Source organism: Neodiprion virginianus, chromosome 4 (assembly GCF_021901495.1).
Source record: "Neodiprion virginianus isolate iyNeoVirg1 chromosome 4, iyNeoVirg1.1, whole genome shotgun sequence".
In the NCBI taxonomy this organism is placed as follows: Eukaryota; Metazoa; Arthropoda; class Insecta; order Hymenoptera; family Diprionidae; genus Neodiprion; species Neodiprion virginianus.
This window is the reverse complement of record NC_060880.1, coordinates 22,718,254-22,734,951: the sequence shown is the minus strand read 5'-3', so window position 1 is coordinate 22,734,951 and position 16,698 is coordinate 22,718,254. Positions and strand designations below refer to the sequence as shown.

At 34.2% G+C, this 16,698-nt stretch overlaps 2 protein-coding genes across 7 annotated transcripts; both read right to left on the bottom strand.

The window, feature by feature from the left end:
* Positions 1-1,422: 1,422 nt before the first annotated feature.
* On the bottom strand, positions 1,423-8,719 carry LOC124302315 (zinc finger protein 16-like). Of its 6 annotated transcripts, none has more exons than XR_006907682.1 (6): positions 6,758-7,278; positions 5,449-5,703; positions 5,031-5,260; positions 4,365-4,748; positions 3,188-3,602; positions 1,423-2,331 (listed from the first exon to the last, which is right to left on the bottom strand). XR_006907682.1 is itself a non-coding variant. In XM_046758345.1 (6 exons), the coding sequence occupies exons 3-6, from the start codon at positions 5,620-5,622 to the stop codon at positions 3,257-3,259; spliced, it is 1,134 nt and encodes a 377-aa protein (XP_046614301.1). In that variant the 5' UTR covers positions 5,623-5,703; positions 6,758-6,881; positions 7,840-8,719; the 3' UTR covers positions 1,423-3,256. The 6 variants fall into 6 exon arrangements, 5 of the variants coding, with proteins under 5 accessions (XP_046614301.1, XP_046614298.1, XP_046614299.1 ...); XM_046758345.1 differs by adding an exon at positions 7,840-8,719 and having other exon boundaries at positions 1,423-3,602; positions 6,758-6,881; XM_046758342.1 differs by having other exon boundaries at positions 1,423-3,602.
* A 4,079-nt stretch (positions 8,720-12,798) lies between these two features.
* LOC124302316 (cilia- and flagella-associated protein 20) lies at positions 12,799-15,903 on the bottom strand. Its single transcript, XM_046758348.1, has 2 exons — positions 15,091-15,903; positions 12,799-13,226 (listed from the first exon to the last, which is right to left on the bottom strand). The coding sequence occupies exons 1-2, from the start codon at positions 15,364-15,366 to the stop codon at positions 12,921-12,923; spliced, it is 582 nt and encodes a 193-aa protein (XP_046614304.1). The 5' UTR covers positions 15,367-15,903; the 3' UTR covers positions 12,799-12,920.
* Between the last annotated feature and the right edge of the window lie 795 nt (positions 15,904-16,698).

The following is a 16,698-nucleotide window of genomic DNA, read 5'->3' as shown; positions in this document are numbered from 1 at the left end:
GAAACAGAATGGGGGGGGGGGGGGGGGCGAAATACCGCAGCGCCGCCGAAAGCGCGCGCCCGACCGGCGATCAGGGCCCGATTCAACGCTCTTCTAAAAGCAAATTGGTAGATAAGAGATGGAAAGTGAAAGATGAAGTTACGTAAGAACTACACAAATTTATAATGAAACTGCAGAAAAACTATTCATTCACTCCGATGTGTGTGGTATGATTTATTTTTGTATAATACTCAGTGTATAATATTGTGTGGTACATGTTGATTCTACAGTTCTATTTTCGGTTTTAATAATATGATGTCAATTCACATGAGTTACACGTGGAAAGGGATCGGCAATTTACTCACTATTTTAAGGTAGTAAAATAGTCCTCATTGTTATCTTCAAATTCGTCAAACGATCATAAAAATCGGAGGATCCTGCAGTGTGTACCAAAATTTATATATTTATCACATTACGTTCTTACATTACTCAAAAGATAAAATCCCTGTCTTTCCGATTGATCAATTGCAAGTTCCAACGGTGTGAAGCCTGTTTTTTTCAAGATTTTATATACTCATTTATAGTATTTCCAATCAATCGTATTGAAATTTTGACCACTTCAAGGCGTACGAAAATTTATTAAATTACGCTGAACACTGATTGATTAGTCGTAAATTACGAACTATTTCTCATCGTCATTGCTTACAAAGTTCTCAAATTTCTTTTAATTTATTCACTTTGCAAAACTCGCCTAATACTCCTTGTTTCATTCGACTGCACTGTCGGCTGTTAGATTTTTGGCAAATCCAGCGCGTGCGAAAAGTATTTGCAAAATGTGTAGATACCCATTTTTATTTAAACTATATTAGAACGTCTCACTAGCCACATAATCAATTAGCTGGTATAGCACTATTCAGCGATAAGATTAATGTAAGATTACGCATCAGGTTCATCAGTTATTAGTCACTTCAAATTATCTTCGCTACGTGTTTAGTAATTTTATACATATATATATATATTACAGATATTTCAAGAAGAGGTGCAAGTTTCTTCTCTTTACTGAATGTCCCTCAAATCTATTACGTTTAACCTGAAGTCCGATGCTTAAGAATTTTTTTCACAGACTTAACCAATTAATAACGGAATTGAATTATTGGTATTTTATTACGTGTATATTAAACTTGTTTTGTGTAAATTTTTATTGAATTATATTTAAAATTAACAAAAATATGGGTCTTAACTTAACGACTAATAAAAAAAATTTCCCCTCCCCATCGTGGCATTGATATCTCGGCAAAAGGTGGTTTTGGTTAATTTTAAATATTTTTTAATAATAATTTATATAAAATAAGTTTAATATACACGTAGTAAAACACCATCAATTCGATCCCTTTATTAATTAGATATCCCTCTGCAAAAAATTCATAAAAATCAGTAATTTTAAAGAAATTATGAAACTGCAGCAAAAAAAAAAAAAAAAACATACAAGATTCAAAAATTTTGGAAGCTTACGGAAACGACGAGTTTTCGGACATTGGATTCTTCTTACTGTGTTTTCGACGTCATTTAACTTTTATATTGTAGAGCGGCGAACTAAATCTATAATAAATGGTAGAAGGAGTTTAAAAAATTTAGGATTTTTTTAAAAACGTCCTAAGGTATATTGTACGGAAGCACGTTCTATATGATCTATATTTCTACAGTACACAAATATCTAGTCGAAAATTGGTTTCCTAACACTATTCAGACTTCATTTAACATTCATTAATATTAGTTTTCTTATAAGAATAATGATACGAGCTGCAATACGATTCTAAGTAGGCCCTTTAATTCCTTTCTTAAATTGTAATACTATCAATATACGTGTCTAAATATATTTTTCATGCCATGAAATTAACGTATCTTAGACGGTAACTACCTACATTCTTATTTAATCTAATTTGACACACACTTTTCGTATACAGTCTTAACACCGAATGACATATCTACATATATGCTTTGTATTAAACCGTCACAAACTAGAAAATAGCTTTCGACAATTCTTCATACATGCAGAGTTTTCGTACGTTGTATAAAATCACTTTTCTTGTTCCCCCTACGCTACTTCACCTACTAAATTGGCTTAATTCTACACATAGACAAAATACTGTATTATATATCTTCGACTACCTACATACCTATGTGTGTAAATTTCATTTTAAACATGATGACTAGAATACTAACTTACACTGCATTCACGATCTCATTATATTTTATGCAATGAAATTTCTTGATCATAAACTTGAATTCCCCTTACAGGCACGATCATGTGGTACTCTGTATTTCAAACATAGGTGTTGCACTTTAAGGAAACTGATTGACAAAAAATTGACACTATTTAATTATTTTATTAGGACATGGCCGCGCATTGAGTACTTACTGAATTGTTACATCCGTGCGATATGTAAGCTCTTGATTTTAATTTCAGTATGTTTTATTTTGCATTTTTGAGGAAATCATTGCATATAGCTTACGAACATATTAATTTGATAAAGCTTTGGTTTGTAACTACCTCATAATAGAATTAATGAAAAGTATCTAATTTTAACTTAACAGACGCCTTAAACAAATCATATGAAATGGTGGACATTCTGAACACAATAATATACACTGGTGATATCTAGATTTAAATGCCTGAAATTGACATAAATCACGGTCATCAAATCATCTCTATGATGTCCAATCTTACAAATTTGCGTTACACTTATTTTATAATAAAACGAATATTTAAATATCAAAAAATATGGTCATGCCTAAACAATAATCCTTATGAAATGATTGTTATAGTTTTCCATACTAATTTTTGAATTGTATACTCAAAGGATATCAACTTGTATCTCATTTTATATTATTTACTATAACGAAATAAGAACAAGCTGGAGGAAAAACTTTGCAATGATGCGACAGATAGTTAGCACCACATAATTTGAAAGTAGAATATTTATGGTTACTAGACGTATGTGGCTAGTCAAATTCGTCAGGTCAGGTAACCCAACAGATTTGGAATTGTTTTATCCAGTGTCTTGACAAAATAATTAAATAGTATCACGCTGCTAGAATTACGGGTATATATTCATTCAAGTTCAATGTTCGATTCAGATACCCGAGTATGCTGGATGCCCGCCCAGTCCTGATGGTTACGTATGTAAAATACTTCAAGATGTGATATCGCTATTAGAAGAGTTGCATTCTCATTGACTCCTCATTACACCCATTCTTCGAACTTGCTCTCCGAGGTTCATCTCATTAAATCTGCTGCTCTTTGCCGATCTCGATGAACTTCTCGTGGATGCATTCGTTTCCGATGAGAAAAACAATTTCCAGAGCTTGCAAATGCTTTCGGACAATACGGACATTGGTAAGGCCTAGCACCAGTGTGTTGATTTATGTGGAACTTCAGGTCTTGATTTCTCTTGAACGTTTTGTCACATAACGGGCAAGCATGGGGTCTCAGATCCGAATGAGTTATACTGTGCGCACGCAGTGTAGAATTTGTTGGATATACTCTGCCACAAACATTGCACGGAAATTGAATACCTCCGTGATACTCTTTGTGACGGAATAAATTGGACTGTGTTTTGAAACTGGAAAAATAAGTTGATAAGTATCGAGCAAGCGAAAAATTTTCTGAAGGACACACTAAATGTGGTTATTAGAGTGCTTATTACAGGAACATCATGTGTCATATAGTAATGATGACAACAAATATTAGAAAACGTCCTTAAGAACCAAGAATATTTTCACAACTATTCACTAGATTTGTTTACTCGACTTTGATTATTAACTATTGATTGCTTTCATCACCAGATAATAATATTTTATAAGCTTAAGAATGTTATCAAACTGATATTGACAAGGCAAAGTTGGTGACATCAATTATACTATTATTTTTAATAGTCATCGGTCATCTCCAGTGAATTATATAATATGAAAATTCCAAGGTAGTTGAAATAAATGGGCGTGATGGTCATTGTTAAATTAAACAAATGAATACTAAAATCTTTTAAATGGCATAACCGGATAACTATATACAAATTGTTCCCGCCCTAATCTTATCCTTATTCAAGTATATTGTGTGCTCAAACATCAGTACGCTCTAAGTCAATCTTTAAGTTGAAATATTGATTCATTCAAGAGATATCGTTGAAATACAAAGAGTGGAAAAAAAAAATTCTTAAAAGTTACTCAACCGATTTTTTCCACCCAAATCGAAATTAAGGGTCTCTGTATGTTGGCTAATGACTGTGTGAAAAATAATTTATTCAAGATCGAATTCTAGTATTGCGTAACCTCTCCTTGTAAGATACGAAAAAAGTCTGAGACTTGAAACAAACACCTATACTCACATTCTGCCACATATATCACAGCCGTACTTCCCTTTAGGCCTATGCGTTTCCAAATGCACTTTCAAATTTCCTTTTGTTGATATCCGTTTGCTACAAATTGGGCATATGAAATTTCCAGTCGAATTGTTATCCGAACTTGTATGTAGCACTCCATTTGTAGAAAACACTTGTTGTGACCTCAGTATAGGTTTCCCGTCAAATCTATGATCCCTGGGTAAGTGTGACCACAAGTGGTTTTGCAGTCCAATTTGAGATATAAAAGATCGAGCGCATATTGTACATTCGTAAGGTTTTATGCTGTTGTTTAATACATCTTCGTCAGTCTCCATTAATTCAAATGGCTTAGTGTCGTAACAGGGTGGTTCTTGTTTTATCTCAATATTCCTAAAAGCATAAAAAAAAAAAGAATTAGTGCTAAAAATTGTTCCTTGCCAATGGCAGATTTGAAAACAGATGTCAAAAAATCTACGTCGGTACAAACTGTTTCGAACAAACTTTGGAAGAAAGGAAAAATACTTAGTCTAAAAACCCATTGTCTTAGAATTTAGAAAATTAAAATTCATAATTTCAATTCAAGAAGCTTGCCTTTCATCAATCTAAATATGTATAGTAAATTAGTCACAGCTAAGCTTATCTATACATGCATATCATTATTAATGCACTAACTTGTGCGTAACTGACGGCGGCTCAGGTGATGACGTTCTAGACTCTTTGTCTTCATTATCCGATACATCAGATACATCGGACCCAGATTGTTCCAATGCGCATTGCAAAAATAACATGGGATCAACTTTGACTTCCATTTCTTCCATACTTTGAGTATGCTCGCTGTCTTCATGGGATAACAGAGAAACTGACTCTAGTGGTTCGCCTTCAGCCAATATTTCTATAGCACCCTAAGAAATGACAAATATAAAAAATCTACTAGCCATAAAGAAAATTTCTAAGCAGTCAAAAAAGAATAAATTAATTCATAATAATTGCCGGGTATGTAATTAGACCTAGTGATATAATTAGTAACTCATAAATATTTCGTAATTGATGTATAAAAAAAATTGATGAAATACTTAAAGCACTGAATTACTTCTGGCGGACGCACTTGAGTAAGGATTGAATGCAGCAATCCTCGATCTTCCAGCCTTCTGGTTGCCTCTGGATTATTCCTGATTTTCCCATCTGCCATTTCATCCGCTTCCTTCACATTCTCCATTATTTCTGATAGTTGTAATCTTAGCTTTTCCTGGGCTCGATGTGCCATTGTTGCAAACCGATGAATGCCATCCAATCTTTTCGTACATGTCGAACAAACGATTTGTGGCAACTTATCATCGGAGGATACCTTGAATAGAAATTTGATATAGGTACATTATTTATTAAAAAGAATATATTGATCTGGAGTGTTTAATTTCATCATTATTATGTACGATTTACTTCTGTTCCTAATATTAAATGTCTGACGAAATTGATGTAAATGGATGTGTACTCAAACAGGACATGTATTGAGATTTTGAATAATATAGTTAAAAAGTTTAGACTTTTTATAATTCAGATATGTAATTTGTTGTGATGATTGATTGGATTTTTTAATAGGACAGAACAAATTATCGTTAAAAAAAGTCATTGTTCTAATTATTCTTCAAGTATTACTCATTTCAAATGAGTCCACGACATAAATTATTGTATAATTTGTGAAACTCGCTCGTATAAAATAGCAAAAACATGCGATACACACGTATTTCGAAGTCTATAGTACATTTCGTAATGATTCTCAATGTCGGCATTATAATTATTGCTAATATTTTAGAGGCGCGCTTATATACATATGTATAACGCTCATGCAATACAGTCCTCATAGTTAATCAATAAAATGCTAATTTTTTTAACATTTCCATACGACACGGGGAAATGGTTCCCCGATAATTTATCGTAACCTAGAATTTTTTGGGAATTTTTCAGTAAACGACCGCAGGGACTGGCGTATTTATCTCATAATTCGTCATTACATAAATAAATCCGAATGCCATCGATGTTATATCGCACAAACTCAGTATTTCATCCTGATGCAAAGTGCTTCAGACGCCGAATCAGTAAATTATACTGCTATCGTTTATTCGTCAAAATATTTTGACTAGCATTCTCTAATTTTCACGACGGCATCTTATTTTTTCACTTCAGCAAACTTTGATCGAGTGACTTACGAGAAACTAAAAATATTTATGCATCTCATTAGATTCAGGTTATTTCTGGAGCAAAGAGAGAAACAAGCAAATGAACTTCATATCCATAAAATTATATTTCACGCATACGCTCTGATACGCTCTATGGTCGTGTAACTAAATAACGTTTTCTACCATTCTTGACAGCAAGCATCAGGTGGAGGAAATTTGACTCACCAACACGTATAAATATTTGCGTATTTTTGCTTGCAGATAGTGTCGTCTGCTTTCTTCAGAAAAAATATACACCCCTTCATCCTTCGAAACGTTGTTTGCACAGATTCTACACTGTTCGCATTCTCTGTCTCGATCAAAATCGCGGCCAGCCGTGCCCATTTCAAAAACAAAATAAAATAATAATAATAATTATTATTATTATCGTATGTACAAAATAAAATACTAATACATTAATAATAGTAACGCAAAGATTATTCCGGACAGGGCAACGGTCTGTTCATTTATATTGATAACTTATACATTTTACTTATTTCTTTGAATTTTTCGTTTCCTTTAAAATTTATCCCCCTTTATTGCTTTCTCTACGGACTTGTCAGAAGCTCATCTTTATGACGAACCAGCGTCTGAGAGGGTTGATTATTGTAACGATCTTTTTTACTTATGAGCCCTAGGATTGGTGAGATTACTCTGACACCGCCGACGCTTTAAAAACGACGTCGGCGCCGGGCGTCGGCGTCTCCCCCGAAACGAGTGCTCAATACAAAATATATAATAGCATTCGTCGATTTTAAAAACATATGTATACATGAACGATTGTTTTATTTATAGATAGGGTACTGTCGGCTCCGATAAATTCAGAGAGCCTGGAAAAGACCTTTTAAATATGCAGAGGCGGTAGCTTTCGTCGACATCGGGATAAAAAAAACATGAATCCATTATCTTCAACTGTATGTACGTTCTAAGTGAAAAATAAAATATACATATTGGAATCCAACGCTTAATTGGTCGGCCATTTTGCCCGGTACTCAACCTTTTACCGTTGCCATATATCTTCAATTTTACAATGAAAACTCAGATAATTCTTCTAAAACTAATCATAAAAATTCGTTGTTCCGGAATCACGAAATTGTTTGACAGATTAGAGGTTCGCATGCCATGTTTTAATCAAGTGCAATATTTAAAATTAGAATTACAAAACCAATCTTTCCCGCCTTTTATAAAGTAGGTATATTTGCATTGGGCTTTCTTGGAGCGTCGACTCATCGACATATAGTAAAGTTATATAAAGACCACTCACTGACCTTATGGACTTTGGAGCGTTGCTAAGGGGAGCTGAAGAGCCGAAGGAAATTGTAGTATTCTGCTATGCCGACTCGAATCACGTTCGACCCGCACATTCCAATCACAGAAATCGTGAATGTAACTGAACCGCGCGCTCCCCATTCTCTTCCATTAGAAGAGCGGATAGAGAGAGATAGTTCCTTGCCCTTGTTATACCTTATTGGACGGGACTGGACCAACACAGACGGGGATACCACCAGGCTATCTCTCTTCGCCATGTTAGCAGCCATGGACATAGCTACAGCCGACCCTCGGAACTACTCTCTCCATAGAGACCGTGCGCGAAATTTACGACAGTACCAAATCGACCGTATTTGTCCCAACCGACAGGCATTTCTTCCTCTCTACGCCAACAACCCAGCCATACATAAGCCTCCGTGGCTATTCCATGGCACGAAATTAACACCTCGTTTCGAATCGCCCTGTCGCATAGGGCCAGTAAAGAGCGCTTGCTATTTGCCTTAAGTGAAGCTGGGGACTTTTCTATATGCACCGAGCTTATTGTCCGTGGCGTCGTTCTTTGCGATGCACAAAAGCAGAGTAAAAAAATATTCGAAAAGCGAAGCCCTGCTATTGTCGTCCTCAAGCCTGACTTTATACAGCATGACCAACGTTCACGAGTTAAGCTCTAGTTTTTTCAGTCTCCGTGCAGTTATATTGTATACTATATTCCAATTATTCCAACGGATATCTTTGGCTGAAGCCAGAAGTTAGATAGGAATATCTATTGCGAAAATGTAGTTAGACGCGTGGTCATCAGTAGTAAAGAGTCAGCCTCTTGGCTCTTTGGTTTAGGTCGCCAAGCACCGTGATTGATTTTCACTGTATGTAGCAGATGCTCTGAAAATGATCTAAATTATTCTTACCTTTTAAGATTGCTAATTTTCAACTACAGAGACCAATTATGATTAACTATGAATGACTGAATATACTAAATATAATATACAAATCTTGGAAATATGAAACTCAATTTCCGTTCGTTGAAACGAATTAGGATCTTGATTGAGATTTCATAGTGGGATTTCACGAAACATTTGATCGGGAAGAAAAAACACACCCAACGGTACAGAAAATAAATGATATCTGCCCTTAAAATGTAATAAATTCTCATGTAACTTCTCTATCATGCTCAATTAAAGTGAACTTTCAAAATATGCAGTACCAATTTATAAAAATTCAAACAATTATTCGGCTCAATGTCTATTAATGAAATGCAAGACTTTCAAAATACATCATTAACAATGAAACAGATGTGTTAAAGTATATAAATGACGTACAAAATAAACATACTCCAAAGACAGTGGAAAAGAAAAGTCTTTTACGACAATCCAATGCGAATAACTAAATACTGTACTTGCAAGAAATGTCCCAAAATTTAATAGGATTTGAACAGGAAGGCAAATATAGTTGAAGATTATAATCATCCTTACAAAGTTACTTGCAATCATGTCAAGGCCACAACGCTGCGGTTTTGTCTCATTATTGTATAGCATCGGAGATAGACCTCTTGGTTTATGGTCTAAGCATATTTCACTGGATGGAAGGATTCGTCGAGTCGAAGACCAGATATTAAATCATGATAAAGTTATTGAAATAATGGGACCACACCAAACTCCTATACCAACAAATATAACCTGTCCCGCCAATCCAATGGATGTCCTGAACATTAGATTGCCAATTTTTGTTCTTGTTGTTAAAAACTTGGAGCTAATGTTTAAACTCGAATTTCAGGTTGGTGAAACGAAATGGTTTCTCAGTTACTGACGACAGTACTGTGATACAAAGTTAATTTAATAATAATTATTTGCAAATTTTTATTGGAGTCAATTCTTCAACTATATACTTATATTTATTACTGGTAATATTGTTCGATATACTCTAGCTCATAGACAAGGCGAGGCATCGTCGACAATTTTCTTTGACTACCCATAGCCATGAAAAACCTCAACCGGCTCACGCAAACACAACTCAAATACCACTAAAGTTAGACGAAGGCTGGAATAATCTGGAAATAAATCTACAAACCCTTTGCAACCATGTTCATGGATCGGACTATCAAGCTATTCAAAGAATAATTGTATATCCAAATTGTCGACTTAGAAGAGTTTATTTCCAAGATAGACATTACGATCAGAATGAAACTCCGATTGAATTATGTCAGGCATTTTTTGATATGTATATGTTGAAATGGGGAATTCATTTGGTAGAAAGAAGTTGTCAGACGGAAGAAATATACACAGGTCTGTGTGTAGCAATTGATATAACCGATACAGCTAATCATTCACTTCGTAATCTCTTTTGTGTTATAATTTTTTTTAGATCAATTTCGAATTACCACAATTGTCAAATTTTCATTCCAGTCAACATTTTTATCCCTCAATGTTTAGTTCTAGGATTTAATTTGCTCCGTGGACTTTAGATACTGGATATTATAGAGCTAAGACACTACTTATAACATAGTTTAATATACTATTAAACATGCTTTATTTAGGCCCACTCCAACCATGCGATATGGAATACTTTGCAACCGAAAGCAATATGTCTATAGGTGTGACAACTGCAAACCAATGTTCAAATGAAGATCCTCGAATAAATCAAATTAAAAAAATTATGGCGCAGGATATTGGTGTATCTATGAATACAAGCGATAATAAGAATCTAATATTGAAAAATAATTCAAAATCTGTAAACCAGCTAGGCAAGAAACTAGCGAGACTTTGCGATTATGAATTCAAAGTATCGAACAGCAAACACAGTTCCAGTATGACTAATAACACTGATAATATCGCACGTGTAATAGAGAAACGAAAAACTAAATCTGCTGACTCTTGCGAAAAGGAAGGGAAAAAATCAGATCGCAGGGGTAGAAAAAGCAAAGATCAAACACAAATCAAAGACAAGTCAACTTGGGATACCGAAGGAAAGTCTCTAATATTCAAAGGCAAACAATCAACTGTAAAATCGTTTGTACATATAGAAAAAAGTCAGTTTTTGAAACGGCAGATCGGTGAGAATTTGCTTAATCTGAGCCTTGAAAAGGACAGTAAAAATCTGCAAAACAAGCCTTATAAGTGTAATGAAGAAACTGAATCGAAGCAGAAAATTAAAAATGAAAAGCTAATTTTGATAGATAGCACTGGCTTAGTTCACTCCTCTCCAAATATAACTACAGTGAAAGGAAATTCAAGAACACAGATCGATATGATTGTAAAAAAATTTAACTCTGACATAAGCAGTTCAAAAACCTTGAAAAACGTTGAAACTAATCGAGGTAACAGTTTGTTGAGTCACAGTGTAAAAGCTATTGAAGAAGTGATCACCGAAGTGCAAAGCATTAGAGAACAACTGATTAATTATGAAATTGAAAAAAGAATGTCCTCCGGTGAAGTAAAAAGTGCTTTGAAGGATTTTTCATACAATGTACCGCCTGTTGTTGAAGCTCAAGCAGTATTGTCAGAGGAGGGATCAAAAAAGGCAGTATTATCAACCGACAAAGCAGTGTGTAACTTCTTAGAATTACGTCATGCGGTGAACAAAAAAATTTTGTCAAGATTGAAAGACAAAGGTTTCACGATCACTGAGGTTGAATTATCAATATATAACTCTAAGAATCGAAGAAATTGTTACGGCCAAGGTAAACTAATAGAAAGTGGAAAGGGTTGTGCTGATAAAGGCAGTGGAATTGCCTCAATAGGGCCAGTAGAAATGGACTTTTCGTTAAAAAAAGAACATCTTAATTTAAACGACAAAATATGTATGCAACTCAGAAACGAGTTAGATACTGCATTGCTCCAATTAAAATCAACACAAGTTCGTGTAACAACGGAAATGGTACAGGATACTATTGGAAATATTGTGAAAGGCAAGATCCACGTACCTAAATCTGATTTTTTCACTGTTAAAGAGGCGCAGTATATAAAAAAAAAAGTTTGCAACGAAAGCATGTTCAAACATGATACAGAGACAACACCATACGTTGAGCATATAAAAAGTAGTAAAAATACAATCGATGATTTCATTAAAAACTTGGAAAAATACTCAGGAACAGAAATCGTAAATGTTTTGTTTGAAAGGCAAACGTATGACTCTGAAGTGGATTTCAGAAGTGTTTAAAGTGGAAATCATCAATATCCTGTAACACACAGTTACGCATTAATCAAAGAAAACCCATATTATGAAAATAAAATCAGATTAATCGAAAAACAAAGTAATTATTTGCGTCTGAAACCTGGACCAGTTCACGAAATGAATTTATAACTTCACAAAAAAATATAAATAAAAGTACTTCAAATCTATAAAAGACATGATTATTTCATGCGTTGTCCATAAGTAAAATTTTTTTTTCAATTGAGCAATCATTAAAACTTGGAACATTCAAAGTTAGCAGCAATTTGTTTCCAAATCAGCGGAAAAAAAATGCTTTTAAATGTACATAATTGAATCTATAAATAATGTATTATCGGCAAAAACCATGTTTTATGTTTATAATTGATTTACACCTTACAAAATTATTTCGTTTCTTGTAGCTGAGGTTTGATGGGAACTTCTCATCGGATGATCTCAAGGAGTCTCTGAATTTCATTATATTATTCAATTTGGAGGAGATATGCAATGATAAAATATAGAAATATGTCTGATTATTAGTAATATCTGTAGTATCATTGAGCTCACCGTGTGAGTTGAAGAATTATTTTTCATCTGCATTTTTGAGGTGGAGATTTGTATAAAAACAAACAGATATGACGTTTGTATTCAGAATTCTACGTGTATTTTCGGACCTTGCAAGGGTACATCAAAAATAGCGTTTAACGTTTGGTTGTCCAGGATTGCAAGGTTGATAGACACGTTAAAACTGAAAAGAATAATCTTGAGTATCATGATTAAAACAGGTGTAAATATAGTCATGATGAAACAAGAAATGAAGGCACATGGAGAGAAATATTTATTCTATAAATTATGTCTAGTTTGCATTCAAGTATGCGGTAAGAAAAGGAAAATCTTTGTTGTATGAGTTCATTTTTAAAATAGTAGTTACTTAAAATCAACACTTTGCTTTGTTTTGTATAGGAAGGAAGAGCTTAAATTCTGCAGGTAGCTCATCTTCCGAATAGAGTCTATCAGAAAAGTACACTCTGCGTATTCTGCAATTTGCGTGAATTTGAACCCTCAGAGTTTCTACATAATTTGTCCCATAAGCTCTTCGGGTGAAGTCCGCAAGGTTAAACTGGATTTGGTTCCATCCATCATCCAATCGCATTGGCATTGTGCATATAAATGGTTTCACTCTTGTCGTTGACTGATAGTTACTTGCTCGAAATCTGCGTCGGACATTTTTATCGTCTATTACCTAGGGATAAATTTGAAAAAATGTGGAATAAGTTAACTAATTGGAAGAATGTGATTCATAATAGTATCCCTCATTGTCTTTGTTTAGTGCTGTTTGATTAATCAAATAATCGTAATTATTTCTTAATTAATAGCAGCATATAACATAGAATTAACATTTCTGAAATTGAATAACTTTTGTGCAATTTTGATACTTGAACAAATTTAAGAATTAGGGTTCAGAATCAAATTGTAATCAGATTTATTGGAAATTTGATTGTTCGAACATTTTCAGGAAAACCCCTTTTAACTATTTTACAACGAAATTGTGCTGTGAAATAGGGGAAAGCTTCCTAAAAATTGGCAATATTAAGGTTCCAATATTTATTTACGGTACTGACTAAATAGAACAAAATTAGATACGCACTAAGGTGTCCGTTATTTACGCCGTTTTAGAATTTTTTTCGCTTGCACCCCAAAAATATGTTCAAATTATAGAATAAAAAACTCCTTTGTAAATATAAAAATTTGTGGACAATATTAACACTAACGGGGGGTTTTGTTTTGTTTTTCCATTAACAAAAATTGGCTGAAAGAATCAATTTGACGCTTCAGAACAATGTTTATATTTCCAACTAGATATAGGAAAAAATAATTTAGGGGAGCACAGTTATTCCATAGATAATGGCACTCATTGAAACTGTAAAAATTGTGGTTTGTGAAGTATAAGCGAGTTTTGAGATGCAATATATTTTTTTTGTCCCTATACTAAGTTGGAAGTAGAAAACAGTATTCTCAAGCAACGTTGCATTTATTTTTTTTAGACCATTTTAGTTTATGAGAAAAAAATAACTTACTGGTAAAAATAAGGAGGTTTTAGGCGGAATTTAGGGAAAACCTTCAGTTTTAGAGTGCTTATAAAGCTACCTTTCGGCAAAAAATACCGTATGTAACGGATATCAAACTGACATGTTTAGAAATTAAAATCTCAATTGTACTATACACACTAGACTGTTTCAGATTAGGGTACCTGAAGTTCGAGAGATCACTTTCAATCGAAAAGTCAAATTACACTGATACTGAGTTTCAATAAGTAGTTCTTGTCGGATCATTGAAACCTAAGTGAGCATGAAAATGTAAACTTCACCTTAGTGACCTATTCCTTCATTAGTGGAACTCAGTATTGGTGACTGTTGAAGTCTTTCAACAAGCTTGATCAATTGCAACTTCAGGTTCATGTTTTTTCAAAGAATTTTCCAAATAAATCATGAAGTATGATTTGACGGATGGACTTGCTTCATTTTAATATAAATTATAACATATTTGCTACCACAGCTTGGAAAGTTTGTTCCATTTTGTCATTTTGATTATGCTACAGTACTCGAGGGAGGATATCATAAAATGAACCCATTCAAGCTTGAGTGTGAAAGATCTGCTTCCTCTTGATGTAAATAATATGCCATTAGAATGGGACTTTATTGTAGTAGTTTAACCACCAGTTTTCTTATGGGAAAATTTTGCATTTTGTCCTTGAAATTATAATAAAAGGTACTTTTTCAAACAATAGCTAAAAAATTGCTAATTCATTATTCTAAGCATATGGCAAATGGTTGCATTACATTGAAAATAGAATAGAATTTGCCTACCTGTAAGATCCATGGATCTTATCATAAATATTTATCGATTGATTCAGTGCCTTAGAGAATTTTGCTTATAAGTGATAAACTAATATCCTTTTAAGAACGATGAACAAAAAGAGGACCTAAAATAACTGAGAAACTACAAATCCGTTAGGATGTCCAAAACTTTCAGGATCACTGAAGACCATTGAGCAATGCAATAAATAAAAATAATAATTGGTGAAAATTTGATCACTCTAATCTTACCTGCACTTCAAATGTGAAGTATTTCTTCAGGTTCTTAATGATCATCACCAAAAATGGCAGTTTTATCCCGAGAGTTTTTCTCGGATCGGCTGGACACGTTATGTAAGTGGTGCTGACATTACTACCAAGAATTTCCAAAACTAAACTCTGAATGTCATTGTCCGTGATCCTCTTTATGTGACCATTTCTCACTTTTTTATCCCAAATTTGCAGGGGCTTGCTGCCAATGCTGTACAAAATGGATAAGAAACCACTTTGGAAAGTATTCTTGAACATTTTCAAATGAATGAATACAAATTCCAATGGTATCGGTATTTCGGTAGATTTAGTGTCAGCGGATCTCGAAGCTCAGATGGAATGGTTACAAGTTCAAATTTAGGAAGTTTCGAATGTCCGAATTATACTGATAACCCAACTTTTTATTCATATATAATTTTTTACTCGTTGTCGAAGCTTTAGAATCTGTATTACTTCACTACTTTTAAAACGAGTGATCTAAAACGGCTGACTGTAAGAAACACTTATTTTTATAATATACGGCTCGGAATTTGCGCAACTTTTCGTGCAGATTTGACATTTTATCTTAAAAATTTAAAGAGTTCTTTTTCGAGACACATGCTCCGGGGTTATGATGATGTTTGGATATTTGTTTGATCGATACCATCATGATTATACTGCAATATAAGGTGGGAAACTGGGTATTGGTGGAAATACTCGCGACGAGCCACAACTTTCAGGAGAGGCTCGGAAATTCGTATGATTACTCTACTGTCGGCTGACACAGACTGTGCGCATTGAGGTGAGTTTTCATAGGCAGCATAAGGCACCAGCAGTGTAGTAACTTACTAGATGTTACCTTACACCAGTATTCATAGTCACGAGGTTTGTTCGTGCTAGCTACGACACTCTACACTCACGAGTGTAAAAAGAAGTAGGGTAGTGTACTAGGGATTGCTGGGGAGTGTACGTCGGCTTCTCGAGTGTATAGCGCGAACGCAATAGTGCAGAAGGTGCAGAAAAGTGGGGACAAGAAAGTGGCGCACGTTACGTACAGTCGTTTTTTCCTCGAAACACTTATTAATACAATAAATTAGTATATAAGATAAAGCATCTTTGGAATTTGTTAACGAAATCTTTCATACCTTATGTTTTAAGTACACCGTTATCAAATTGAATGTTGTTTTTTAAGTAAAATACTATACTGCTTTGTTCTAATTTGCAGTGAGGTCATAGGTTTGTTGTCACTCGAGAGTTTTAAGGTATATATCGCATCACAGTTCACTAACGTGGTGGAAAAACCTGTAGCATTCACGCGAATTGAATCATTTACACTTTTTACACTTGGTCTAGACCGAGTGTAAAAAGTGTAACGAAAGTCTAGTGACATTTGTAAAACGAACAGCGCCATCCGACGTCACGTCCGCTAAAACGAACGCGCAAGTGTACACTTCCCACGGAAGTGTAGAAAGTGTAGCTAGCACGAACAAACCTCTTGCTTGAGGAACAAGGATTCCTTGTATATATATATATATTAGGCTGATTCAAAAAAAACGGCTAATTTTTTTTTTCAAAATCCTCACATAAAAACTTCCGAGAAGGTGTGAAAAG